The 27732-nt window shown below is 53.4% G+C and overlaps 2 protein-coding genes across 5 annotated transcripts; both read left to right on the top strand.

Annotated features, from left to right (window-relative positions):
* The first annotated feature begins 1033 nt into the window (after window positions 1-1033).
* Wbp2 (WW domain binding protein 2) lies at window positions 1034-10162 on the top strand. 2 transcript variants are annotated; one of them, XM_004630112.2, is made up of 8 exons: window positions 1034-1258; window positions 4125-4233; window positions 5490-5625; window positions 7272-7364; window positions 8014-8148; window positions 8372-8494; window positions 8932-9008; window positions 9108-10162. In XM_004630112.2, the coding sequence occupies exons 1-8, from the start codon at window positions 1200-1202 to the stop codon at window positions 9159-9161; spliced, it is 786 nt and encodes a 261-aa protein (XP_004630169.1). In that variant the 5' UTR covers window positions 1034-1199; the 3' UTR covers window positions 9162-10162. The 2 variants fall into 2 exon arrangements, with proteins under 2 accessions (XP_004630169.1, XP_004630170.1); XM_004630113.2 differs by lacking the exon at window positions 8014-8148 and having other exon boundaries at window positions 1123-1258.
* Window positions 10163-11072: 910 nt separating this feature from the next.
* Window positions 11073-27552, top strand: Unc13d (unc-13 homolog D). 3 transcript variants are annotated; one of them, XM_004630205.2, is made up of 32 exons: window positions 11073-11432; window positions 12114-12149; window positions 12383-12490; window positions 12583-12642; window positions 12742-12808; window positions 13058-13238; window positions 13646-13690; window positions 14006-14074; window positions 14258-14327; window positions 14478-14582; window positions 14668-14760; window positions 14833-14936; window positions 17126-17243; window positions 17346-17470; window positions 17607-17697; window positions 17782-17838; window positions 17916-18013; window positions 18091-18142; window positions 18219-18349; window positions 18419-18539; window positions 18790-18933; window positions 19123-19221; window positions 19330-19536; window positions 19674-19742; window positions 20904-20983; window positions 23073-23178; window positions 23252-23323; window positions 24206-24289; window positions 24379-24499; window positions 24671-24794; window positions 25169-25365; window positions 27257-27552. In XM_004630205.2, the coding sequence occupies exons 1-32, from the start codon at window positions 11316-11318 to the stop codon at window positions 27376-27378; spliced, it is 3273 nt and encodes a 1090-aa protein (XP_004630262.1). In that variant the 5' UTR covers window positions 11073-11315; the 3' UTR covers window positions 27379-27552. The 3 variants fall into 3 exon arrangements, with proteins under 3 accessions (XP_004630262.1, XP_023569670.1, XP_023569669.1); XM_023713901.1 differs by lacking the exon at window positions 11073-11432 and adding an exon at window positions 11455-11992; XM_023713902.1 differs by lacking the exon at window positions 25169-25365.
* The last annotated feature ends 180 nt before the right edge of the window (window positions 27553-27732 follow it).

Raw genomic sequence — 27732 nt, 5'->3', positions numbered from 1 at the left:
ACCGAACCCAAGGCTTTCAGCTTGCTAGGCAACCATTCTACCGCTGAGCCAAACCCCCAGCCCGTCCAAAACCCGGCGTGGTGGCGCACACCTGTAATCCCAGCACTCACTAAGGCAAGGAGGATCACTGCGAGCTGGAGTTCACGAAGCGAGACTTCAAGGCCAGCCTGAACTGCATAGAGAGGACTCTTGTCTCTCGCCTCAAAGATTCGGAGATGGAGGGAGTTTATGTAACAGTTGTAGTAGAGGCGCCAAGTGCTGAATCACGAACTGAAACGAGCCAGCCCTGCTTTGAAAATCATATTATCTGGCAGTCGATCTCGCACTTTTGCCTGGTTTCATTCAGTTTTTCCAAAACTATTTGAATCCTGCGGGCAAGACTCAGCAGTTCAGGCTGGACTTCAAAACCCTAACATTTCAGAGGGAGCAGTGCCACCAGGAGGCCAGCTGCATAGGGGGCGCCCCGCGTGCGTGTGCGTGTGCGTGTGCGTGTGTGCGTGTGTGTGTTCTCGCAGCCCACTCGCAGGAGCTGCGTTTAAAAGACTGGAAATGTGCTCGCTTCCACAGCACATGTATTAAAGGGGTGGCAGTTTGTTCTCACGCAGCCATCCACTGCTCATGGAAAGGACTGGGTCTTTCTCTCATCTGTAGGGCTGCACTGACTGCCTACCCAATGCTGGGGGGTGGGGGAGCAGAGCCACACAAACAGGTGTCCCCCATCCCTCGCAAGAAAAGTCTTATCAAGTGAAGAAGGGTTCCTTTAAGTGACTGTTCAGCGCCCGGACTGTGCTTGATTAGCATGCATCCGGGGCCTCTAGAATTAATATGGGCGTGAAGGGCTGTTTATTTCAGTCTGAAGAGGCGAGATGGGGGGGGGGTCAAGCTTGATCTGTCCGAAAGACTACAAGTTCCAGAATGTATCTCTCTTTCCCCTCCCCCCCTCGTAGGAAGAAGCTAAGGTTGTAGGAGCACGGCCTGCTGGGAATTGTAGTCTTCAATTTGTTTGTGATGCAGGATGAACTAGGGGGGAGAGGGGAAGTAAGCTATTATCACGTGACACTCGGATCAAGTGATTGGCCCGGCCTCCGTGCCGGAGTTATGATTGGCTGGCTGAAATAAGAACGACGCCATTAGAGGCGGGCTGAAGAGGAGCGCAGGCGCGCTGAGTTGCGAGTCTCGGGACCCCTTTCGGAGAGACCATGGCGCTTAACAAGAATCACTCGGAAGGCGGCGGAGTGATCGTCAACAACACGGAGAGGTGAAAACACTGCGGAAGGATCCCGGAGAATCGAAGGGGTCTTGTTCAGGGTGTGGGTAGTGGGCTGTGGGCGATGGGGAAGAAACCTTGCGGAGACAGCTGATGGAGCGCGAGTGGGTGGGGGTAACGGACGGGCGGGGCTGGAGGGAGTGGGTGGGTCGTGGGGGGAGGCGGGATGCTGCGATCGGCTGGGGGGTGGGGCCGTCGGACTGCTAGACGGGGTCCGTTTTTGAGGCGAGAGGAGCCTGGGGTTAGGGGTTCATTCTTCACCCTTCTCCTAGATTCCGTGACTTAGGTGGGAGGGGACTTCAACAAAAATAATTGCCATTTATCGTGTGTTTACTATCTTGTTACTACGCGGTAGCCGATGCGACTCTTCTACTTAATAGATAAACCTTGCGTGGCAGAAATAATTATACACATTTCCGGGTAGAGAATGTGAGGCCCATCGAGATTAAGTAGATCGCAAAGACGTGAATTCCAGGAAAGGAGTTTGGTCCCAAAGCCAATACAGCCTTCCGGTAGATTCCAGAACCTCATATTTCAAGTGAAAAACTGAGGCCCAGGAAACAGAATTAAATAGGTAACATTTGTTAACTCCCCACTGTGTGGTGGGCCACACCAGTAATCCCAGCACTCAGAAGGCTGAGGCAGGAGATGGCGTCCAGTTCGAGGCCAGCAGAGGCCTTCTCTGGAAGACATGGTAGCGTCAAGAAATAGCAGAGGCCAACAGCCAGCCTGTGTCCTGCCACTTGGGAATGCCTGACAAGTTGTAGGAAAGGCAGGCCCAGGTGACCCAAAGGGTGTGAGCCCTTTGTAAAGGTTAGTCTCTAATTTAGGTTCTTTCTCTAATTTCCCCCTTTTTTTGTATTTGCTTTTGTTTGTTTGCTTTTTGAAACAGGGTTTCACTATGTACCTGAGGCTGGCCTTGAACTCACTATGGAGCTCAGGCAGGCCTCAAAGTGGATGCCATCTCCTGCCTCAGCCTTCTGAGTGCAGGGATTACAGGTGTGGGACCACCACACGATGCTTGCTTTTTTTCTCTTGAGTAACTTGGCCTATTCACTCTGCAGAGCAGTGGTGTCCCAATTTAGAAATTCTTCCTAACATTCCCCCCAGCTAATGCATTCTGTCTGTCATCTGACATTTGTGCTACTTAGACCCTTCTCACCTTGGGCATTGAGAATCAGACTGTCCAGCCCTGGGTTGTGCTGTGCTGACTCTGAGCTGCTTCAAATTTATTTATTTATTTATTTATTTTTTGCGGTACTGGGGATTGAACTCAGGACCTTGTACTTGCCAAGCAAGCACTTATTCCACTGAGCTATCTCCCCAGCCCCCCTGCTTCTAATTTAGAAGGAAGAGAAGCTTAGGAGAACACTGAGTCCTCAAGGAAGACGTGGTAGAATCGAGAGTTAGGCCCAGGTGACGCAGGTCTCAGAAAACTGCCTCTGTCTTACCCTGTGCTCTGGTGGGCCCCACCTATTCATGATAATCCCTTCTTTCTCTGTGCTGCCCCTTTTATTGGGGTGGCCCAAGAAAGTTGTGATACTTAGGAGGAGGAGAAAAACAATGAATGGAACAAAGTGCGTTAGACTTTTTATCATGTAATCAGAGGAACATCACATTGCCCACTAGTTTGCTGCACTTCCTGAGTGAGAGCCAGTTCCTGGGCCTGGAGAAATGCTTTTGAGGCCATTGAGTATTCTCTCTTGAGACTTTTTCTTTTACTGAGTCTTTTCTGGAATAAGAATCTTATCTATCCTGCTGAGCCTCCTACTTGGCTCAGTGCTCAGTGCAGTTCAATAAAAGTCTTGGAGCAGGGGAGATGGATGGCTCAGTAGAATGAGCACTTGCCTGGCAAGTGCAAGGGTCTGAGTTCATTCTCCAGTTCCAAAAAAAAAAAAAACAACCTATTAATAAAAGTCTTCCTTACTTTAAAAAATACTTCAACTGGGAGTGGTGGTGGACTCCTGTAATGGGGGCACTCTGGAGGCTGAGGTGGCAGAATCACAGCAAGTTTGAGGCCAGCCTGGGCTACATAGTGAAATCAAGGCCAGCCAACACTGTATAATGGTAACCTGTCTCCAAACAAAACAAGAAAGAGTAGCTTAAAAAAAAAGGAAAGAAAATAGAAGTGTGACTAGACGTGGTGGTTTGTGTGTAATCCTAGATGCTTGGGAGGCTGAGCAATAGAGTCATGAGTTTGAGGCAAGCCTGGGCAACTCAGTGAGACACCCGTTCTTGAAATAAAAAGCACTGCTGGGTGTGGTGGCACGTGGGAGGCTGAGGCAGGATAGTGGTGAGTTTGAGGCCAGCCTGGGCTACACAGGGAGGTCAAGGTCGGCCTGAACTGCGTAGCAAGACCCTGTCTCAGAAAGAGAAAAGAGAGAAAACAAAAAGGACACTAGGAGTGTAGCAGTACAGCTCTCAACACTCCTGGTTTAATAGAGGGACAGAGGGCCTGGGAGATGGCTCAGCAGAATAAGCCCTTGCCTGGCAAGCGCAAGGCCTGAGCTCAATCCCCAGTTACACGCACACACAAATAATAATAATAATAATAATAATAATAATAATAATAATAATAGAGGGATAGAAGAGGGAAACCAAATAATCTGTCCCACCTCAAGGGGCGAGAGTATCTCCAAAAGCCTTGCAGTTGTGCAGTGCTGCTGGTTCCTGGCAGACTGTATAAATGGCTTGAAGGAAATTCTGTAGACCCCAACTTGCTCATGTCTCCCGCGACTGTGTGGAAGGTTTCCTCACAGCCCTGTTGAGACAGTGCTAAGCAACCTTGCCTGTGCTTGGCAGTGACAGTGACATCTCCAGCCATCTCATCAGGGCCTTTCCTCTTTTCTCATTGCAGCATCCTGATGTCCTATGACCATGTGGAGCTTACCTTCAATGACATGAAGAATGTGCCAGAAGCCTTCAAAGGGACCAAGAAAGGTACCGTGTACCTGACCCCTTACCGGGTGAGTTGGACTACAGGGTCGTGTGTATCTTAGATTCAGTCTCATGAGCCTGGTGGCCTCTGAACCCTGGTGAATGTTAGTGCCTTGCTCTGCCTGTTTGTCTGTCACATGACCCTCAGTTCTAGAACCACAGGGCTCTTTGTGCAGCTGAGTTGACTGCTGAGCAGTGACTCTATGCAAATTGCGGTGCTGCTGCCACAAATCGCTCTAGAGTTGGATGCAGCTGCCAGGATGACTTCGGCTCAGAGTCTCATAGGAGGCCTGTGTGGACATCCAGAGTGATAAATAGAAACAGGATACGGTGGCTTGACCACGGCCTCTGAACTGGGCAGAGTCCCCAGCAGAAGCCTGCAGGGTAAGAAGTGCCAGACTGCAGAAGGGTCCTTGCCCAAGAACTGGCCACACAGACTCCAAGAAAGCAGTGTGAATGCCATCCCTGGAAGGGTCACTGCCTGTGGCTGCCCACCGGTGGAGCACATCTCTGTGTTCCCATCACCATGATATGGTGTTATGGTGACTTCCAAAACCCCCTTGCTGGGAGCTTAAGTGCCTACATTCAGTTAGTTTGAGCCTGACCAGTGGTTTGAAGACCCCTGGGTTATCCAGGCACACGGCGGTGGAGTTCTTGCTGTTGGGCAGTGTCATTTTTTTTTTGTGGAACTGGGGATTGAGCTCAGGTCCCTAAGCTTGCCAGGCAGGCGCTTATTCCACTGAGCCATCTCCCCGGCCCCAGGGCAGTGTCATTTGAGGGTAGGTCATAATGGCCACAGTGGCTGGTGCTGCACCATCATTCTTGGCAAGGCCCATGCCGAGCCTTCCACTCCTGGAGCCATGTGTGCCCTGCCCCCACCTCCCTTTCCCTAGTGCAGTAAGTCCCTGACTGACAAGCATGCAAGGTGGGAACTTCACCAATCTGACTTAAGAAGAGTTCTGAACTTACTGTGTTGTGGGGCCCTTTATGATGTACCGCATCTGCCACCCTCATCACTTACCTAATGCAGTCTGTCCTGCTCATAGCAGGTGATCGGTACCTTCCAGGGAATTCCTGAGTGCCTGGAATTCCTAAGGTTGCACTAGGCCTCTTTCCAGAGCTCTCTCTGGGAATATCTGATGCCGAGAGCCTGGGCCCCTGGCCGTGGCGTGGTCTGCCCACCTCAGCACTGGCGACAGACTCATCGCACACAGGAAATGAGTAGGAGGAGACAGCCCCGTGGGCTGTGGTTCTGGCACAGATGGCGCTTGTTCTCTCCCCACAGGTCATCTTTCTGTCCAAGGGGAAGGATGCCATGAAGTCCTTCATGATGCCATTTTATCTAATGAAGGACTGTGAGATCAAGCAGCCTGTGTTTGGCGCAAACTATATCAAGGGAACCGTGAAGGCTGAAGCAGGAGGTAGGTGGTGGGCCCTGGGATGCTGAGGAACAGGAAGGAGACTCTAGGAGGTGCTCTGGTTGCCTTTGACTGCCACTGTGGGGATGTCATCTTTGGACACACTGCCCTTCCTACTCTGTATTAATCTTCAAGAATACCTGAAGCTGAGTATGTTTGGTGGCTTACATCAGTAATACCTGCACTGAGGGAGGCTGAGCGGAAGGATCACAAGTTTGTATCCTTCCTAGGCAACTTGGCAAAAACCCTGTCTCGGAAAGTAAAGAAAAAGAAAAAAATTTAAAAAGAGCTGGAGATGTAGCTCAGTGGTAGATTATCCCTAAGTTAAAATCTCCACAACAAAAAAAAAAAAAAAAAAAAAAAAAAAAAATCTAGAGCTGGGCAGAAGGGCACAACTCCATAATCATAGTTATTTGAGAGGATGAGACAGAAGAATTGCAAGTTTGAGGCTAGGCTAGGCAACTTAGCAAGACCCCTTCTCAGAAATAACACTGGGGATGGAGCTCAGCAGTGAAGCTCATGTCTATTGTGTGGGTTCATTCCCTAGTACCGCAGAAAAGACCATTGGGCAGGCAGCAGCCCTGGGAGATGCTGGAATTAATATCGGCAGCTGAGGCGCAGGCTCTCGCTGTGCAGTTCACACTCACTTTGTAGCCCAGGCTGGTCTCACGCTTGGAGCAGTCCTCCTGCCTCAGCCTCCCAAGTGCTGGGATTACAGGTGTGCACTACCACACCCTTCTTGAGAAAGTGAAGTCAGTGAAATGACTGAGGACAATTTTTGTGTAATGGGCAGTGCGCACAAGTTTTAGATGTGGGCAAGACCTGTGTCCTGTTCCCTGGAAGAGGGAGCTGCTCCTGGGAAGACTGGACAGGTAGCCTGCACTTTTGCAGACACTGGAAGCCCCTGTGACAATCCTGGCCCTGCACACCCAGCCAGGCCCAAGCTTGCTTTCGAGGGACTCTTGGTTACCTCCTTAAGGCTGAGGCCAAGCTGGAGGAGGCAGAGTCTGCCTTAGGCCCCCTGACAATGAGAGATCTGCTCTGAACTTGAAAGTTAGCTAGCCGTTGCCAAGTGTGCTTTCTCCCAGGCAGCTGCTAAGTGCTTTTTGGGATGTGGGTGTGGAGTATAGAGAACTTCACTCAGTGTTAGGTGTGAAGCCAAGCCATGTCACCCTTGCGTCCATGTACTTTAACTGGTCTGGGGTTGAGAAGACAAGCTTGTTCCTAGGAGAAGCCTCTATTCCAAGTGTGACACTGAGGGCCGGGGATATACCTCAGTGGTGTAAGCACCTGCCTGGCACGCACAAGGACCTGGGTTCAATCCCTGGTACCACGTGCCATGCCTGAAACTGGGTGTGGTGATGCACACCTGTAATCCCAGCACTGGGGAGGCTGAGACAGGAGGCCCACTCAGTCCAGACTGCATAGCAAGATCCTGTGTCAAGGGTGATACTGCACAGCAGAGGCCAGGCCAGTCTGCAGCACCAGGTGTTCTGGGAGCAACAGGTCCAAGAAACAGCCATGGGAAGAAGGCAGGAGTGCCAGCCTTTTGCCACTGGTCTCTAGGCTGTGGCACGGGGGGTACCATCACTTTAGACATAACTTGTTTTCTTTTCCTTCAATGTTCATTCGCTGTCCTTGCCCCTTAGGTGGCTGGGAAGGCTCCACTTCCTACAAGTTGACCTTCACAGCAGGGGGTGCCATTGAGTTCGGACAGCGGATGCTCCAGGTGGCATCACAAGGTACCCAGGTTCTAAAAATTAAGGGCAAGGCCACACTGAGTGTGGGGCTTTTATTTGATCTTGTTCCCTTGATTTTGTTTTGTAAGCATCAAGAGTATCTGGGGTCCTGCTGACCAGGGCTAGGCGGTGGGGAGAAAGCCTGTGATTATTGGCCACTGTTATCCCTCAGAGCCTGGGCTTCCTCTGCCTTGAGCAGGTGTACAGAAAGCTGACAAAGCTGTTTGGACTCGACATTTTACTCTGGCCTCATAAAAACAAACACATACACCAAAAAAAAAAAAAAAAAAGAAAGAAAAAAACAACCAAGCCCACCAACCCCTGAACTGCACAAGCATCCGTTTAAACTCCCAAGTGCTCCACCCCACCTGGCTCTATCACTCTGTTCCCTGCTCTCCCAACTCCCCTCCACCCTGCTGATCTCCTCCCCTCTGCCCAGCTGCAGCCTCTGTGCCCATTCCTGCGTCTTCTCCCTTCTCATCCCTGACTGAGGCAGACCCAAGTGTAGGTGGGGACTGGAGTAGTGGGAGGGCACATCTGGGACCATAGTCGCGTGACCTGGCAACTTCCCTGGGCAGTCTGTGGGGTTGTCCTCTCCTAGCCCCAGGGCAGGTGACACTCAGAGCATCTCTCTCTCCCCTTGTACTTATAGCCTCCAGAGGTGAAGCCCCCAATGGAGCCTATGGGTACCCTTACATGCCCAGCGGGGCCTATGTCTTTCCCCCACCAGTCGCCAATGGAATGTACCCCTGCCCTCCTGGCTACCCCTATCCACCACCCCCACCTGGTGAGTGTGTCCTTTGCTGCCCACCCTTTACCCCACCCACTAACTACCCCTTCCAGGCAGGGGATGTAAAGGGAAGACCTGTTCTTTCACTGCTTCAGAAATAACATGCTGCAGAGGCTTGGAAGGTGCTCCCAGGGAGCTAGACGGAGCAGCTTCTGGAAGGTGGCCTTCTCAGAGGGTGAGGCTGGCTGCTCACTGAGTCTTTGTGTCTCTTATGGAGCAGAGTTCTATCCAGGACCTCCCATGATGGATGGAGCCATGGGATATGTCCAGCCCCCACCACCACCCTATCCTGGACCCATGGAGCCTCCAGTCAGCGGCCCTGATGTCCCCTCCACTCCTGCAGGTAAGGCCTCTGGGCTGTTGGCAGAGTTTCAGGATCAGCCTGCTCCTCTCCAGAGCTTTGCAGAGAGCCTCAGAGACTGGCTGGAGGCCACTGGAGCCCCAAAGGATGCCCCTGGCCTAGAGATCACCCCAGGGACAAACAGAGTGGGGGGCTAGTGGGAGAGGTAGAGTCCATTCTCTTCTGTCCCCTTTGCTAGTAATGTGGCTTCCCAGATATGCCTCAGTCCTCTCAACTATAGAGATGATTACAGGACCACCTCGTGTGATTGTGCAATGGGGTGAGATATTATAAAGGGACTGGAAAGGACAGTGCCATCGAATGGCTGGTGCTTAGGACTCTGTTGCTTTTGCTATGGATGGGGTGATGAGTGGGAACTGGGGTTCACTGAACTGGATGAAAGGGGGTTGCTGACACCTGTTATATATTTGCTCCCATAGCCGAGGCCAAGGCCGCAGAAGCAGCTGCCAGTGCCTATTACAATCCAGGCAACCCACACAATGTCTACATGCCCACGGTGAGTGGGAAGTTGCTGCTCCTCAGCCACACGGGCTAGGAATCGGGGAAACCTCAACCTGTCTGAACCTTCTAACTTGTTCTTTTCTCCCTTTTTTAGAGCCAGCCTCCACCACCTCCCTACTACCCCCCAGAAGATAAGAAGACCCAGTAGACTCCACCCTCCTCCCTGCCGCCTGTCTTCCTGGCTCTTTCCTACCCCTCCCTGTGGGGCTGGGGTAGGGGGTCCGGGAGGATCTTGTTCTCTCCAGGGCTGATGATAAATAGTGATCAGGAACTAGCTTTTTGGGATTGGTATCCCAGTTTCCCATTCCAGCTCTGACATGGCTTCCTCTCACCATCTCGGGCTCTCAGGAGCAGTGTCCTGCGGTTCCTATCCCACTCTCCTTCCCACAGGAGGAACTCTCTGGCTTCCTCCTCCACCAGTCCTGCCCCCAAAGTCTGGTAGCAGTTTTACACTCAGCCTTGTGAGCTCCATGCGACCGGCCATGGGTCTTTCTGCCTGTTTCATCAGAGCTTGCTAACATTCCTCCCACTGGTCTGTGTCTGGCCCTGGAGGGCCACTGTCCTGACAGACTGTCAGCCCACATTCCAGTCAGTCAGGCCCAGCCCCTAGTCACGTCCACCCTCCCTTCCCTGTCTTTGGACATTCTGTTGCCTCCTGTGGCTTCAGGGGCCTTTCCATGTTCCAGGGGTTGGGTGGCATCAAGAGAAAGACCCCTTCAGCCAGGGTGGAAGCGCCTCTGCTCTCTGCTAATGATTCTGGAGTTCAATTTCACACTTAAACTCCCCTCTGTCTATAAAAGAGTGTCAGGGGTCACAGAGTGCATGTCTGTCCCATCGTGCTGGTTGGGGGCTGCAGGGTAGGCTGAGAAGCGGGATTCGGCTCTTTGTGCTGACCACCACAGCTGCAGGCCCCTCAGCCTGTCCTTGGATGCAGGACCTTCAACCTCCACGGCTCAGAGGCACGAAGATTTGCCCTGTTGTTTCCAGACTGGTCACAAAGTGAGGAGATGGTTATTTAAAGAGATTCCCTATTTATTTGACAAAAAAAAAAAAAAAAGTCAGTTAATATATTAATGTAAAATAAACCCTGTTTGCACCTTGATTTGTTTGCTAAAACTGTGAAATAGTAAAAATGAAGTAATGACTCTTTCTGTGTGTATGTGGTGATTGTCCTGAGCCCTCAGAGCTGCGGGCCTAGGGAGGCTACAGAGGCTGCTCTTCCCTCAGTGAGGGTCCATTTGGTCCCCGGCTCACCCAAAGAGGGCCCAGCCCCAGCCTGCCATTCCTGCCTCTTCTGCTGGTTCCAGATGGGGATGCACTGGCTCTAGTAGGCTCAGGCTGGAGACCTGAGAGAGGTGGCTTAGGCTACCTGTGAGAGGCCACCGCTTGGCAGCCCAATTGGGACAAGCTGTGCGGGTCATTGCAGCACATGCCCTCCTGCCTGCCTGCCCACTAACTTACCTAGGGGAAGGAAAGAAACAATCAGAACCCATAGCCAGGCTGGTGTCCCACCCATAGTGCCAGGGGCATAGGTCAGGGGGCTCTGGGAAGACATCCTGTCCCCTGGGCACTGTCTCAGTTTGGTTGCGTAGCCTCTCCTACCTGCTCAGGACCTCCCACGATTTGGAGGAACGGAACTAGTGGTGGTTTTTTTTTAGCGGAACTGGGGATTGAACTCAGGCCCTTGTGCTTACCAAGCAAGGGCTTATTCTACTGAGCCATCTCCCCAGCCTTCCCACGATTTGGAGTAGCATTTACTTGACCATCATAGGCAGGGCTACAGGGCTGTCCCTGGCCAGCAGGGCTCAATCCTGTCACCTCCATGGAATGTCACCTGTGGGGTGGAGCAGGCTGAGTTGGCCACCTGGCTAGAAAGTGCCTCTCAGAAATCCTCATCTGAGCTTGTCCCACCCTGCCCAGGCCTGAGGGCCGATCAGAGGAGCCTGGCAAGAGAGCTCCTTGGGCCAGGTCAGCATGTGGGCAGGGCAGGGCACTGCTGCGCCTGCTGGGAATGCTGCACCCTCCCCAGTCCTCTGTGGGCCCCACCCTCCCACAGGGCTCACTTTCAGCTCCAACCTGCAGAAGATCCTGGGAGGATCCCAGCCCAAGGAAAGGCCAGGGAACTTGGGAGGCAGCTCCTTCAAGGCCAAGGCGGTGACACCCTGACTCTTCCATCCCCTTCCCCCTCCCTCCACCCTCCAGCAGAGGGTGGCAGTCTCGGGGCCCTTTGCATCATCCTGTGGCTTCGCTGTCTTCACCCCACAGCAGCAGGGCCTCAGAGGGAAGCGCAGAGCCGGCCACCATGGCCACTCGCCTCTCCCACCCCAAGCGGCGCCCTCCTCTCTTGCGCCAGGCCATCAAGATAAGGCGCCGCAAGGTTCAAGACCTGCAGGATCCCCCAGCCCAGATGACTCAGGAGGTAGGAGTGGCCTTAGCGGGAAGAAGAGCCGGCCTGGGGAGGCCTTAGTACTCTCGGGGTGTGGGAGCCTGGCTGTCTAGCACCACCTACCTGGCAACCCAGCCTCTGGGCAGAGCCTTCTGGGTGGGCAGAGCAGGTCTGCCATGTTCTCTGAGCTACCTTGGGCCTCTGGGGGACTGAGCCTCTTCAGCTCCTCCCCTCTGTGTTCTGACCCCTGTACCCTACTTCTCTAGCTCCAAAGGCACCAGCCCTGTGGGGCAGGGTCTCCCTCCTGCCTGGAGACCCCCTGAGTTGCCCCAGGCTGCTGGGCATCCCCCCAGGTATCTCCCCCAGGCATTCCCCACAGCTGCTGGGCCTCACTTCCGCTGCTGGGTGAGGAGCGGGCTGCCCAGCCGATAAGCAGTGCTGTTTCCTCTGGGGAAGGAAGAGGGTGGGGGCAGGTGATAGAGGGCCTGTGCTGCTGAGCCAGCTGAGCACCCATGGACCTCAGCCGAAGCAGGCCAGGGAACGAGCAGCACAGCCCAGGGACCAGAGCCCCAGGAGACCTGCTGTGGGACCAGGTGTGGAGCACGGCTGGGCATGGAGGCTGGGCTGCTGCAGCGGCCCTGCCCTAGGCCTGGGCCTTCCTGCCTATGTGAGCAGTACTCCAAGGACCCCTGGTCTTTCCACCTTGCTCTCCAGGTCAGCCCTGCATCCTACCACTTCTCCCCCAAAGAGGTAAGAGTCGGAGAGATGGGGGTATACAAGGGTCGGGTTGGCAGGCCTGCATCTTCCCCTCAGCCACTGGCAGGGCTGATGGCAGCACCCTCAGCAAGGAGGGAGGTACTTCTGAGCCTCGGCCTCCTCTGCCACTAGAGTGGCACTTTCCCTTGCTCTGGGTATGCAGTGTGGGCACCAGGCTGGCTAGTGGTTGTGGGGTTCCTGGGGTGACTGACCCTGCTGTATCTCAGCGGGACCTGCTCTATGAGGAAGCACTCTACACTGTCCTGCATCGAGTGGGGCAGCCGGAGCCCAACCATGTCGTAGAGGCCTCTGAGCTGATGCAGTACCTACAGGAGGTAAGCCCAGCCCCCACCCACCGGCTTCTTTTGGCCTGGACTCAGGCGCCCCCCTTCCTGGTCCAGAGGCCCACCATGTGCCTCCCCACCAGGCCTTCCAAGTACAGCCTGAGGAGCACCAGCACATGCTGCAGCAGGCCAGGGAGCTCGAGGTAGCCTGGGCACAGAGGCAAGGGAGGCCCAGGGGCAAGGGGGGACCTGGAAAACTGAGCCCTCTTGGGGACTCAGGCCACACCCTCCCGTCTCTCTAGAAACCAGTATTTTGTCTGAAGGCAACAGTAAAGCAAGCCAAGGGCATCCTAGGCAAAGACGTCAGTGGTGAGTATGGCCCAGTACCCTGAGGAACTTCTTGCTGGCTCTCCCTGTCCTGTGTGTGGTGTGTCAAACTCTTGAGTGAAATCCTCATCTCCCCGCATCCCCCCAGGCCTGGCCTCAGTGCCCAGCATCTGGGCTAGGAGGGGTCTGTGCAGCTTTCTAACTTTTTCTCTCAGCTCTGCTCTGGGAAGGAGGAGGGACTAATGAGGGATCCTGGCCAACTCCCTGGTGCCTTCTCTTCCCTCTTTTCAGGATTCAGTGACCCCTACTGCCTGCTGGGCATTGAGCAGGGGGTGGGTGTGCCAGGGGGCAGCCCAGGGTCCCGGCGTAGGCAGAAGGCCGTGGTGAGGCACACCATCCCTGAGGAGCAGACCCACCGCACCCAGGTCATCAACCAGACCCTCAACCCCGTCTGGGATGAGACCTTTATTCTGTACGTCGCCCTGCTCCAGCTTCCTTTGTCTGAGGCTCCTCTGGGTATCAGGGTCTCCCCAGGCAATGAAATCACTGGGTCTTTGTGATTCATGGGAAGGGGCTTGGCCTTGAGCTCTCAAGGCAGGCTAGACAGACAGAGGCTGCACTGGCCAGATCAGTGACATACATGCCCTGCTTGCTGGTGGAACAAAGAGAGTCAGGACTTTCTTCATGAAAGGAGGGGCCACCTGAAGCCTTACCCTGCAATAGGGAGGGATGCGGGTTGAGAGGGAAGGAAAAGCAGCAAGGGGCCTCAGACTACACAGTAGGTGGTTTTGAGGATGGCAGCTGTGAGGACAAGGACTTGGAGCCCACAAGGACCTCCAACCTTAGAAGGGCCTCAACCATAACTTCTTCTCCCTGCAGGGAATTTGAGGACATAACAAATGCAAGCTTTCACTTGGACATGTGGTAAATGACAAACATGCTTTTGGGGATGGGGAAGAGAAGGGGCCAGGGGTGGTTTTTATGGTGGCACACACCTGTAATCAAAGCTCCTGGGAGGCTGAGGCAGGAGGATTGCCATGACTTTGAGACTAACTTGGGAAGCATTGTGAATTCAGGGCCAGCATAAACTATATAGTAAGAACCTGTGTCAAAGACAGAGACAGAGACAGAGAGCCAGAGAGAGCCAGAGAGGGTCCAGCGGTGAGAGCAGAAGGTCCTCCTCCCTGAGGGGATCAGAGATACCCTCATTGCCTCTTGCTCAATCCTGTGACCCACCAGGGACATGGACACTGTGGAGTCTGTCCGACAGAAGCTTGGGGAGCTTACGGATCTGCATGGGCTCCGAAGGTGAGTGTCATGGGGTTCACAGGGAAGGAGGGGCTCCTTCTGCCCTCTCTGAAAGCACACCCCAGATGCTGGGCTGCAGGTTCCACCCCTGGGCCCTGGGTGCCATAAATGGGGGCAGATTCCACCCTGATCCCCTCAGGCAGGCCCTTGGCCCTTCTCTCTCACCCACCCCATCTGAACCAGGATCTTTAAGGAGGCTCGGAAGGACAAAGGCCAAGACGACTTTCTGGGCAACGTGGTTTTGAGGTTACAGGTGAGGGGCATGGGGAGAGGGCACAGATGAATAGTAAGAGGAGGGGCTGTTGGGGCTCTGGGGAGGCTCTGAGTTTGCCCCAAGCAGAGCCTGGCATCCATGCCCCACTGTTTCCCCACCCCTGATGTGTGAGCATTTCCTGCCTGCCAGGACCTACGCTGCCGAGATGACCAGTGGTACCCACTGGAGCCCCGCACGGAGACCTACCCAGACCGTGGCCAGTGCCACCTCCAGTTCCAGCTCATTCACAAGCGGGTAGGACTGTGCCCTGCTGCCTCAGTGGGCAGGGTGGGGAGGGCTGGCTGTAGCCCTACTCACAGCCATGCTGGCCTGTTTGCAGAGGGCCACTGTAGCCAGCCGCTCCCAGCCCAGCTACACAGTACACCTCCACCTTCTGCAGCAGCTCGTGTCCCACGAGGTCACCTTGCACAAGGTACCACCCTCCCAAACTGGGTGCCACCAAGGCTGACTTTCAGAGCCTGATGCCCCTCCACTGTCCCCTCAGGTAGGCAGCACCTCCTGGGATGGGTCACTGAGTCCACAGGCCACTACCATCCTCTTTCTCCATGCTGTGCAGAAGGACCTGTCTGACTTCCACCAGTCCATGGCGTGAGTACACAGCCCTGCAGAGAGCCCCTGGGGATGTTGCGGGATGCCAGTCTTCCCCGCTTTGTCTGCCCACCTGTGGGCTGGCAGTCTAACATCTGACCCTCTGAAGAGTGATCTTTGGCCCAAACTCTCTTTTAAGATTTAAATCAATTGTCAACACTTTTTTTTTTGTCTTTTTTTTTTTAAATTATTTATTTATTTTTATTTATTACATTTATTTATTGTATGTGTGTGTGGCCAGCTCAGCCCACCAGGGGGCGGGGCTGGCTGGCATGTGGTGCTGGGGGATTGAACCGTGGTCCCTGTGCTTTGCCAAGCTTGTTTCAGGTAGGTGCTTTAGACCACTGAGCCATCTCTCCAGCCCTTTTTTGTCTTTTTGAGACAGGGTCTCACTGTGCAGTTCAGGCTAGCCTTGAGCTCACTTTGTAGATGGTGTCAAATTTATAAGGATCCTCCTGCCTCAGCCTCCTGAGTGCTGGTATGCTGGTATTGAGATTTACAGGCATGCACCACCACATCCAGCTCAGTCGCCAACATTTAAAACTCTGGAAATATGAGTATGGTGGTACATGCCTATTATCCCAGCACTTGGGAAGCTGAGGCAAGAGGATTGCTGTGAGTTCCAGGCCAGCCCGGATTACAGAGTGAGTTGAAGGACAACCTGAACTGCACAGCAAAACTGTGGTGAAAAGAAATGCAAAGCCCCAGATCTCCAGCTGCTCACACAATAGAAACACTGGACTTGCGGGGTTGGCCAGGTCAGAGCAGCAGGTCCTCCTGGGTCCAGCGCAGTTGCCGTCAGACCCATTTCTTTATAACTCCCGAGTCCTTCTGGGCATTTGAGTTTACTTCCTGCCTTAACTCCACCCCACTTCCTAAGGTTATAGCTTCCAAGTCAGCAAACAAGCAAACGTTAACTGACCTCAGCAAAGGTGTGTAGAATGCCTCTCAGGTCCCCTGGGACATGCCCAATTCTGGGAATACCAGGATGCCAGACATTTCAGGGTCTGTGAGAAGTGGCAGTGTGGTGGCACCAAAGGAAGGAAAGGCAGCAGGATGTGCCTGGGGCCTGGCTCAAAGCTTAGCATCTGGGAAGTAGGAGGTGGCGAAGGAGGGTGAGTCTAGGCGGGTTGCTGCAGATGAGAGTGAGGGCCTGCTTGGCCCACCGAGCCCAAGCACTCAGTGCAGGCGGCAGCAGTGTCCGGTGCCTTAGCCTGTCCGTGGGTTGCTCTTCTTCCCTCCCCTCCATGGTTTTTTACTTGAACCTTGTCCAAGTAAGTTCTCACCTCTGTCATTTTCCCCTGAACTATCTAATAAAGAGAAATTCCAGCTGTGGTTTGCTGAATGTGGGTGAAAACTCAGATCCCTAAATCTGATATTTTCAAATGAAGCAAGAAATTAAAAAAGAGAGAAAGAAATCCTGAAGTTTTAAAATCACAAATAGTTATTTTTATTTTTTGTATTTTAGGGAAGGGTCTACACGGTGTTCAGGGTCTCACTACTAGATTGAACTCATAGTGATTCTCCTGTTTACAGCCTCCCAAGTACTGGGATTACAGGCACGCCACCATGCTCAGTCTCAATCACTGTCTCAGAGCGCTCTGGGGGGGGGGTGCTGGCACGGAAGGCCTGAGCATCGAACCCCTGACCCCTGCGCCTGCTTACAGGTTCTTTAATCTGTTGAGCTATTTGGCCGGCCCACAAATAGTTAAATTTAAGAGATAAATTCAGGGTGCTGTGGTGTAGGTCTTTAATCCCAGCACTTTGGGAGGCTGAGGTAGAGGACCCAAAGTTCGAGTCCAGCCTGGGCAATTTAGCAAGATGCTGTCTCAAAAGAGAAATGTGTATGTGTGGGTGGGTGGGGGATATGACTTAGAAAACATCTATGGAGATAAAATCCTGTGGGTCGGGGCTGGTGAGATGGCTCAGTGGTCTAAAGCACCTACTTAGAACAAGCTTAGCGAAGCCCAGGGACCACGGTTCAATCCCCCAGCACCACATGCCAGCCAGCCCGCCCCCTGGTGGGCTGAGCTGACCACACACACACACACACACACACACACACACACACATAAATAAATAAATTTTAAAAAAAAAATCCTGTGGGTCACCTTCAGCCACTAGATTTTGAGGCAGGGGAGGCGTGGTCCCTCTGCCTGAGCCTTGCTGAGGGCTTCTTGTTCCCATAGCCAGTGGCTGGCCTATAGCCGCCTCTACCAGAGCCTGGAGTTCCCTAGCAGCTGCCTCCTACACCCCATCACCAGCATTGAGTACCAGTGGATCCAGGGCCGGCTCAAGGCGGAACAGGTAGGTGTAGGGGTGGGTAGGGTAAGGTGTGTTGGGCAGGCAGGGTTAGGGAGGCTGGGACCAAAGCAGCTCCTGCCTTGGGGTGTCTTCCTGACTCTACAGCTAGAGGAGCTGACCATTTCGTTCACCTCCCTGCTGGCCTATGGCCTCTCCCTCATCCGGAAGTTCCGCTCTGTCTTCCCTCTGTCTGTCTCTGACTCCCCAGCCCGGCTGCAGTCTCTCCTCAGGTCAGTGGCTATGAGTAGCTTCCACAGAGGGGGCAGGGCTGAGGGCTCAGCAGGGCAGCTGCAAGGGTGGGAGCCTGCTGGACATAGATGGTGGAGTGGGGCAGCAGGCATTGGGACACGACCTTCCGTCGCCCAGAGTTCTGGTACAGATGTGCAAGATGAAAGCCTTTGGAGAACTGTGTCAGGACACCGCCCCATTACCCCAGCTGGTGACAGAGGCCCTGCGGGTATGGCATCTGGCCTGGATTGGGGTGGAGGGCATGTGCCTAGGCCCAACAACCCCTCCCTACTCACTGTCTCTCTGCTGACAGACTGGCACAGTTGAATGGTTTCACCTGAAGCAGCAGCACCATCAGCCCATGGTGCAGGTAGGGACTAGAGTGGAAGGTGGGCAGTGGGGTGCCCAGCTCTGGGGCCCTGCTCAACCCACCTGTGTCCCTGCCAGGACATCCTGGAGGCAGGCAAGGCCTTGCTGAGCCTGGTACAAGATGTCTTGGGTGACCTACACCAATGCCAGCGCACATGGAACAAGATCTTCCACAAGTGAGCAGACTCAGGGAGGAGGTGGGCCTTCCCAGGACCTGATATATGCTGGGTCACACTTGCTGCTTTTCCTCTAGTGCCCTCAAGATTGATCTCTTCTCCACGGCTTTCCTGGAGCTGCAGTGGCTGGTGAGGCCCTTGACCACCCCCAGGCCGCCCCCGCTACCTAGCTCCTCAGCCCTGCCCAGCAGGCCTTTCCTCGCAGGTGGCCAAGCGGGTACAGGACCACACATCAGCCGTGGGCAGCCCTGTGTCTCCAGAGATGGGCGAGAGTCTGTTCCAGCTTTACATCAGCCTGAAGGAGCTCTGCCAGCTGGGCCCGGCCCCTTTAGACAGGTGGGCTGCAGGCTGCCTGTGGGTGGGCTGGCTCTGGTCATCCCCAGGCTGAGCCCCAGGTCTCCCTAGGGATGGAGTCCTGGCCCTGGATGGTTTCCACCACTGGTTCCAGCCAGCCATCCCTTCCTGGCTGCAGAAGACATACAGCGTGGCTCTGGAGCGCGTGCAGCGTGCTGTGCAGATGGACAAGGTGGGGGCAGGGACTTCAGGGATGGTAGAAGCTGGTAAACCACTCGGGTGCTCTTTGTGCCAAACACTGTTTGTTGATATCCTGGGGTTAACTGTGGCTTCCTTTGCCCATAGATCCTGCAGGCTGGAGGTTCTGGGGAGAAGAGCTTGTTCTCCACACAGTCCTCTGTGTAGATCTTTGCTTGGTAGTAGGGCAGATGGCTTTGTCCTTGTTCCAAGCCCCCTTTCTAAGAGCTCCTCCTTTCTCCCAGCTGGTGCCCCTGGGTGAACTGACCAAGCACAGCACATCAGCTGTGGATCTATCCACCTGCTTTGCCCAGATCAGCCACACTGCCCAGCAGCTGGACTGGCCGGACCCAGAGGAGGCCTTCATGATCACTGTCAAATTTGTGGAGGTGCAGCCTCTTCCCCACCTTCTTAGCACTGCCTCACTATGACTCTGCCCCATTTCCCCTAGGCTCTCCCATTAAAAGCCCCCAAACGTGATTCCTAAATGTCCCAAAGTTGCTGAGATTCCAAAGCTCCCTGTCTACACTTCCTGAAACCCCAACCGTTTATCAATCCCTTCTGCTCACCCCACCCAGGACACCTGCCGGCTGGCCCTGGTGTACTGCAGCCTTATAAAGGCCCGGGCTCGCACCCTCTCTGCAGGGCAGAAGGACCAGGGTCAGGCAGCCGACATGGTGAGGAGTGGAACCGAGGGCTGGAGGCTGGCTAGGATGGGTGTGGCATCTTCTGGTGCTGGCTCAGTTCAGGAAGCCCCATGTCCCTCTGTCTGTGCCTGTCTGCAGTTATGTGTGGTGGTGAATGACATGGAGCAGCTGCGGCTGGTGATCGGCAAGCTGCCCACCCAGCTGGCATGGGAGGCCCTGGAGCAGCGGGTGGGAACCGTGCTGGATCAGGGACAGCTGCAGAACACACTACACACCCAGCTTCAGAGTGCATTGGCTGGGCTGGGCCACGAAATCCGCACCGGGGTCCAAACCCTGGCTGAGCAGGTACATTGCTGGCCCCCAGCAGGACCTGGGCTGATGTACCTTTCCTGCTTCCTCCACTTAAACTCAGGCCCTAACTGAACCCTCCTGTGCTCCCACTCACTTCCTGGCCTCTAACCATCTACCATTTTGTGTCCCAGCTGGAGGTGGGCATTGCCAGGCACATCCAGAAACTCGTGGATGTCAAAGAGTCGGTGCTCCCCGAGGACGTGAGTGACTCCTGCTTTCTGGCCTTCACTGCCTTGCCAGCTCTGGGGGTCCAGGGATGGGAAAGAGGCCCAAAGTGGGTAGGAGTTGCAGGCTTGGGCATGTCAGGACCAGTACCCTAGATATGCGCAAGGCGTGCCATCTCCCTGGGCCTTATTTCCTTTCTAGATGCTCGGAGGGGCAGGCTGGGTCTTTCTGTGGTCTCCCAGCACGGATGGTCATGTGGGGCGGCCACAGAGAAGGCTTAGGCTTGGCAGACCAGCTGGCGCAGGGACATATCCTCCTTAGCACCTTCTTGCTGTGTTGTCCTGTTTATATGGGCGGCCACAGATCTGTCTCCTCCTTTCTGGGTGGGGAGAGCACTGTATACCTGTGATTTGTTAATTCAATTGTTCAATGAGCATCCACGTTGTGCCAGGCACTAATTTAAGCATTGAGGATAGATCAGGGAACAACATGACAAAGATTCTGCTTTTTTTTTTTTTAAATTTTTATTTATTTATGTGTGTGGCCAACTCAGTCCACCAGGGGGCGGGCTGGCTGGCATGTGGTGCTGGGGGATCGAACCGTGGTCCCTGTGCTTTGCCAAGCTTGTTCCAAGTAGGTGCCTTAGACCACTGAGCCATCTCACCAGCCCAGATTCTGCTTTTTTAATGCTTCCTTTCTGGTGGGGGGAATGAAAGGAAAACTGAGTGTGTGTAACTATAGCCTTACTTGTATCTGTAACTATAAATACACATACAGATGTGTATGCATTGTGCATACATACACAGTGTGTTAGGTAAGGCCAAAGAGAAAAATAATGGAGGTGGTGGGGAGTGTCAGGGGGCTGTATCTTTAAGTACTGCCAGGGGAAGGCCTTCTTTATTCAGAGCTTAACAGCTGAATCAAGAACTGCAGGAAGCAAGAGAAAGAGCCCTGAGGATTTCGAGAGAAAGCACTAGGAAGAAACAGTAAGAGCCAAGGTCCCCAGATGGCACTATGGCAGATGGCCTTATGACAGGTCTACAGGCTACAGAGGTGTGGTCAGAGTGGGCATTACCAACCGTGCACCTCAAGCTCCTGGTCCTCCGGTCCTCTTTTCCTCTCCCAGGGCCAGGGCAAAGGATCAGGGCAGGGTCAAAAGGGGGGTGAGCCAACTGCGCCCCTCACCACCTCCCTAGGCCATTCTGCCCTTGATGAAGTTCTTGGAGGTGAAGCTGTGCTACATGAACACCAACCTGGTACAAGAGAACTTCAGCAGGTGTGTCTCGGCCCCGGGCCTACGGTGCCCCTGCCCCCCACCTTTCAAGGCTCCCCCACCCCATGGTTCATGATGTGAATCCTCTCAGTGACACCCCCCACACACACACACACAATGCACAACCAGTCTCTGTTTAAATGCTTGTTTCCAGGGACAGGGAGCTCATTATACATTCTTCTTTAGTTGAAATTTGCCTCCCTCAGTCCTGGAGCCATCTTTAGGGCCTCCTTGCCGGCATCTCCTCCTTCAGAATGTTATAGGCTGCAGATGTGCCTGGCCCACCACCCAGGTAACTTCCCTTAGGGTTCCTGAAGCTGCTGAGTGTGGGGGCTCCGGATGGCCAGGTTCAGACTCCAGCTCTTTGGCTCCTCAGTGGCAGTTCCTCGCTTTCAGCACCAGTTCTGTCCTCTACTGAGGACTAAATGGTTGCCTGCAGGATCTAGGTCCCTGGTCCCACCTTCTAGACCAACACTCTCCTCCCTGGCCAGACAGGGTCCTCGAGCCTGACCTTTTTTGTTAGGCCATTTTATGTCACCTTTTTCCCCCCAAGATTTTTCCTCCACAGAAATCAGAATTGAAAAAAAAAATCACAGTTGGTAAGAGCTTTGATGAAAAGCTTTTAGAACAGTACTTGGTGCATAATGGGGACTTAAAATGTGTCAAATAAACAACTTTTAGCACAGGCCTCCCCCAGTCCTCCCACCTTTGGCACTGCTGGTGTTGGAACCGAGGGCCTCTCACATTCTAGCCAAGTGCTCTACCACTAAAACCACATCACTACTTTTTTGAGACAGAGTCTCTATGTATGTAGCCTAGGCTGACCTTGAACTCATAGAATATTCATGCCTCAGCCTCCTGACCTACCACTTAAAAAAAAAAATTATTTTGAGACAGGGTCTCAGGCTGGCTATTAACTTGCAATTCTCTTGCCTCCACTACCCAGAGTGGGACTACAGGCATGCGTCACTGTGCCTAGCTACAATTCTTTTTTTTTTTTTTTTTGTACCTAACTACCAGACTGTACTCTGACATTTGTTAAATCTTGGGTAATTCTCAGGACTGTGACCTCCTCACTATTTTATTGTCCCTGTAAGGTAGTAGATGTTTATCCACGCCATTATTTTGATCTTATACATTTTGGTATTCTGCCTTTGATGGGGATCCTGGCCCTGGGGTCTAACCTTCTGCCTCCTCTTTTGTGCTTTGTTGGTCCAGTCTTTTTTTTTTTTTTTTTTTTTTTGGTGGAATGGGGGATTGAACTCGGGCCCTTGCACTTTCCAGGGAAGTGCTTATTCTACTGAGCCATCTCCGCAGCCCCTGGTCCACAGTCCTCTTGAGGGGCTTCTTCAGTGAGACTGAGAGACACACTAAAGAAGCCTTTCTCAAAAGAAATAAAACAAAAAATGAGAAGCCTGAGGCTGGTGAGATAGCTCAGCAGACTAAAGCACCTGCCTAGGCAAGCTTAGGCAAGCTCAGGGACCACAGTTTGATCCCTGGCACCACATGCCATGGCAGCCCCACCCCCAGGACTGGCGGAGCTGGCCACAGAATCTGGGCATAGTGGCAGGCATAGTGGTGTACACCTGTAATTCCAGCTCTGGGGAGGCTGAAAACAGGAGGATCACTGAGTCCAAGCTATGTAGTGAGACCCTGTAACAAACAAAAATATTGAGAGAGAGAGAGAGAGAGAGAGAGAGAGAGAGAGAGAGAGAGAGAGAGAGAGAACAGAGCTCAGTCTCCTTCTCTCTGGTTGGGGAGAGTGCTGTATACCTCTGTTTTGTTAATTCATCAATTGTTCAGTGAGCATCTGCTTTGTGCCAGGCACTGATTTAAGCATTGAAGATAGATCAGGGAACAACATGACAAAAGTTCCTGCTTTTGAAGCCTTTCTCCTTCTGCCCAATTGCCTTTCCTTCAGGAGGTCAGCCTTCCCTCTCTTCACCACCTTCCCGCCCTGGCCCCTGTGGAACAGACGGGGCACAGGGTAGGCTTCAGCCTGGGTCCCCAAAGCCTCTCGTTTCTCAGTGTCTTTGTTTCCTCCACCTTGATTGTCCTGTGCTGTGTCCAACACCCCTCTGCTCTTCACCAGCCTTTTGACCCTGCTCTGGACCCACACACTCACAGTGCTGGTGGAAGTGGCTGCCTCCCAGCGCAGCTCGACCCTGGCCTCGGGCAGGCTGAATGTGGCCCTGCAGGTAAGCATGTCAAGCATAGGGGTAACCACCCTGGGAGAAGGGCCCCTGGGCTCACCTCTGATGTCTTCCCTAGAACCTGAAGATCTGCTTCCATGCTGAGGGCTGTGGCCTACCCCCTGAGGCCCTGCATACGGCCACCTTCCAGGTAGGGGTCTTGATGCGCTCCCAAGTAAGAGTTTAGGGGCCTGCCTTCTGCACTCACGTGTCCAGGGCCAGCTACATAATTTGTGAGGCCCAGTGCAAAAAGAAAAAGTGGCCCCTTAGCCAGGTGTGGTGACTCATGCCTGTAAACTAGCACTTGGGAAGGTGAGGCAGGATTGCTGTGAGTCTGAGAACAACTTGGGTTACATAGTAATTTCAAAGGCAACTTAGACTACATAGCTAGACTCCCTTTCAAAAAGCAAACAAGAAAGCAAAATAAAAAAGGTGGCCTCTTCTTCAAAAATTACAACCTTTAGGATACCACAACAGAGCATTACCCAGTTTGGACCTTGAAAATCACTGGGGGGGCGGGGGGCGGGGGGGCAGGGAGATAGCTCAGTAGAATAAGCTCTTGCCCGGCAAGTGTATGGGACTGAGTTCAATTCCCGGTTCTGCAAAAAAGAAAATCACTGGGGCTCTATCCACCTGCATGGGGGACATGTCTAGGAAGCTGGCCATCTGTGCCTCCGCCTGTGTCCCCTGGGCACTGCTGAGGGTCCACCCCCGCCCGTGGTCCAATAATGCCATGCTTTCTTTTTTTTTTTTTTTTTTTTAACATTTATTTAGTGTGTGTGTGTGTGTGTGTGTGTGTGTGTGGCCAGCTCAGCCCACCAGGGGGCGCGGCTGGCCGGCATGTGGTGCTGGGGGATCGAACCGCGGTCCCTGATGTTTTGCCAAGCTTGTTCCAAGTAGGTGCTTTAGACCACTGAGCCATCTCTCCAGCCCCCATGCTTTCTTTTTAAAGTTGTCTCAGCCACTGTTGTCAGTCAGTGTCAGCTGGCTATGTTTAGATGTGAAGGTTTAGGATGCTTAATTGCCCTTCCAGGCTCTGCAGAGGGACCTGGAGCTGCAGGCAGCCTCCAGCCGGGAACTCATCCGCAAGTACTTCTGCAGCCGTATCCAGCAGCAGGTGAGGTTCCCTGTCCTCTGCACCAGGCATGGGCCGACTGCCTTGTGCCAGATGCCCCAGCTGACTCTGCACGTGCTCCCCATGCCCAGGCACAAACTACCTCAGAGCAGCTGGGTGCTGTCACAGTCAAGGCTTCCTATCGCTCCTCGGAGCAGAAGCTGCATGTGGAGCTGCTCAGTGCCTCCAGCCTGCTGCCCCTGGACTCCAACGGTGAGTGGAGGCTGCCCACTGTGTCCTCTGCCTGGACCTGGGTAGAGGGATTGGCAGGAGCTCTGCATGCACTCCTTTGCTTATCAGGAGGGGGCAGTGCTGCTGAGCGGCACAGCTCGTGTGAGGGGCTGGGAGAACTGAGCTACTCCTCTCCCCTGGTATACCTGCCAGGCTCCAGCGACCCCTTTGTCCAGCTGACCTTGGAGCCGAGGCATGAATTCCCTGAACTGGCTCCCCGAGAGACCCAGAAGCACAAGAAGGATCTTCACCCACTGTTTGATGAGACCTTTGAATTGTGAGTCCTCGCTCTTCTTTTGCTTCCCTTCCCTGAAGCCTCAGCAGGAGGACTCTGGACCCCACATGGAGTTCAGGGAAGGGGGACCTGGGGTGTTTGCTTCCCTTGGAAGGAGGGGGCTCCCACATGTTTGGATTCAGAAGCTTCCAGGAGAGTCCTGTTCTGAGGTCCTTGGGGGCCATTCTTTGTTGTGAAGACAGATGGGCCTGGGGTCACAGGACCTTAGATTTAAAGCATCAGCCCATTGTCAGAGGTGTGGCACAAGGCTGATGTGCCAGGCTGATAGCTGACTTTGCAATAGCCCTGTTGATAAGGAGGGGGAGACCTGAATGATGGTAAGCAGACACCTGAGCTCCTGACTCTGTCTCTGCTAGCCTGGTGCCTGCTGAGCCATGCCGGAAGGAAGGGGCGTGCCTCCTGCTCACTGTGCTGGACCATGACACTCTGGGGGCCAATGACCTGGAAGGGGAGGCCTTCCTGCCGCTGTGTACAGTGCCTGGGCTGAGCGGCTGTGAGGAGCCTGGTGAGGCGCCTCAGACCCGCCTGCCCCTCACATATCCCATGTCCAACGGTAGGTCTGATCCCAAGGCAGGGAAGGAAGGGATGGGCACCATGAAGCTCAAGTAGTGGCCCCAGAGAAACGCTGGAACAAGTGCCATGACTGTTGCTGAGGAGTCTGGAAAATCTCTTGCTTTAATGGAGGAGACCAGTGAAAAAAAGCTCACTGAGATCTGACTTTTCTGGAAGGGAGGTCATAAGAAGCTCACTTGAAGAGAGGGACCTGGATCTCTGAGCAGGGGACACGTCCCTGTGAAACATCCGAGGCTTGATGACAGGAATACGTTGCATGTTTGTGCACATACGAGCCAGTTCTAAGTGCTTCACAGAGTAAATTCTTGCTTTAATCTGCCAGTCAGACAGGTACTATTACTAGTGCTATTTTACACTCTCTTACAGACACAGAGTTAACTAGCTAGCTTCAGGTCTCATTTAAAAAGGCTAGGGGGCCAGTGAGATAGCGCAGAGGCTTAACCACCTGCCTGGCAAGTACAAGGTCCTGAGTTCAATCCCCAGGACCAAAATAAAATAAAATAAAGGTCGAAGCTGGGCCAGAGATATAGCTCAGCTACATAGTGCCTGCCTGTCTCACAAGCACAAGGTTGTTTGATTCCTGGTACTAAAAATAATAAATAAATTAAAAATAAATGAAAAGGTAGAAGCTGGGTGTGGTAGCATATGGCTTAATCCCAGCACTTAAAGTTCAGGCAGGATTACTAGTTCAAAACCAGCCTGGGCTACACAGCTAGTCCAAAAACAGCCTGGATTATTATGCCCTGTAGTGAGATCCTGTTTCAAAGAATCAAAAACATAGGTGGGTGCGGTGGCACTTTTTTTTTTTTTCCTTGTCTTTTAGTTCAGGGTCTACAGGGTCCCACTACATAGCTCAGACTTGTAGTGATTCTTCTGTTTTCAGCCTCCCAAGTGCTGGGATTACAGGCGCGTGCTACCATGCCCAGGCTCAATCACCATCTCAATGTGCCCTGGGAGCAGGGTTTGCATGGCAGGCTGGGGATGGAACCTCAGTCTGCTTCTGCCTAAGCAGGTGCTTTAATCTGTTGAGCTATTTGGCCGCCCCCATGGCACATGCTTTTAATTCCAGCTCTAGAGTGCTAATACACGAGGTAGACTTCAACTCAAAAACAAAACCCTAGGACCAGGGAGATGACTCAGTGGAATAAGCGCTTCCCTGGCAAGCACAAGCACCCGAGTTCAATGCCCGGTTCCACCAAAAAAAAAAAAAAAAAAAAAAAAAACCCAAAAGTTGGCTGTGTCTCTTCATGGTAATCTCCTCTCTCTTGTAGAGAATACTTACTTTCCTACTTCTACTTGACCCACACTTGATGGGTCTTCCTATCTTTTTCTTTTTTTGCGGAACCAGGGATTGAACTCAGGCCCTTACGCTTGCCAGGGAAGCACTTATTCCCCTGAGCCATCTCCCCAGCCCCCCCCCTTTTTTTTTGGTGGAACTGGGGATTGAACTCAGGCCCTTGTGCTTGCCAGGCAAGTGCTTACTCTGCTGAGCCATCTCCCCAGCCCCTGCCCCCAGCCCCCTATCTTTAATAAATGTAAAACCTTAAAAAATAAAATGAAAGCCAGGCATACTGGTGATGCCTGTAATTCTAGCAGTCTGGGATGATAAGGTTGGAAGAGTCCAAATTCCAGCTCAGACTGGCCAATTTAGCAATTTAGGGCTGTGCACAGGCCCCAGGTTCAATTCCTAGGAGATAAAGTCAGTACCTCAAGCACTTCAGCCTCACGTCTGTCCAAACGTGAGCTTGCCTAGTGTGTCTGTCATAGTTTTCCTTCCATGCTGGTAGGGCAGGGACAGATGGGCCAATGTTGTATCCTCCCTCCTGGGTACTATCTCTCCATATCTGACCTTCAAACCTTTCTCTCCACAGGGGATCCAATCTTGCAGCTGTTGGAGAGCCGGAAGGGTGATCGTGAGGCCCAGGCCTTTGTGAGAGTGAGGAGGCAGCGAGCCAAGCAGGCCTCTCAGCATGCCCTAAGGCCAGGGCAGTGATGGTGGTGGATGGACAATGGCTGATCCTGATGGGCCCCTGAAAGGTTGGGGGTCTTTCCTGAGCAGTTCTGGGAGCCCCAGCAAGCGGAAGACCCAGGGTCCAGGTCCCCTGAGCTCCTTCCAGAGTGTGGTCTATGGGGCACTATTAATAAGCAATATTTATACTCTTCATCTCCCCCTTTGAGTCCTGGCCTCAACTCTCTGCCACATCCCAGCACCGAGTGTAACATCTGCCCCTGCTCCGTCCTGGGAAAGCTGCTCTGGTGTGGGGTCCTCTGGGCCATTTACTTCCTGGCCTGTGTGCTTCAGCTACTGGGTTACAGAGATCAGGTGGTTGGAACTAGGGGTACCATG

The sequence above is a fragment of the Octodon degus genome, unplaced genomic scaffold, assembly GCF_000260255.1.
Source record: "Octodon degus isolate 3935 unplaced genomic scaffold, OctDeg1.0 scaffold00033, whole genome shotgun sequence".
NCBI classification, from domain to species: domain Eukaryota; kingdom Metazoa; phylum Chordata; class Mammalia; order Rodentia; family Octodontidae; genus Octodon; species Octodon degus.
Note: the sequence above shows the minus strand (reverse complement) of the source record. Positions and strands in the feature narration are given on the sequence as shown.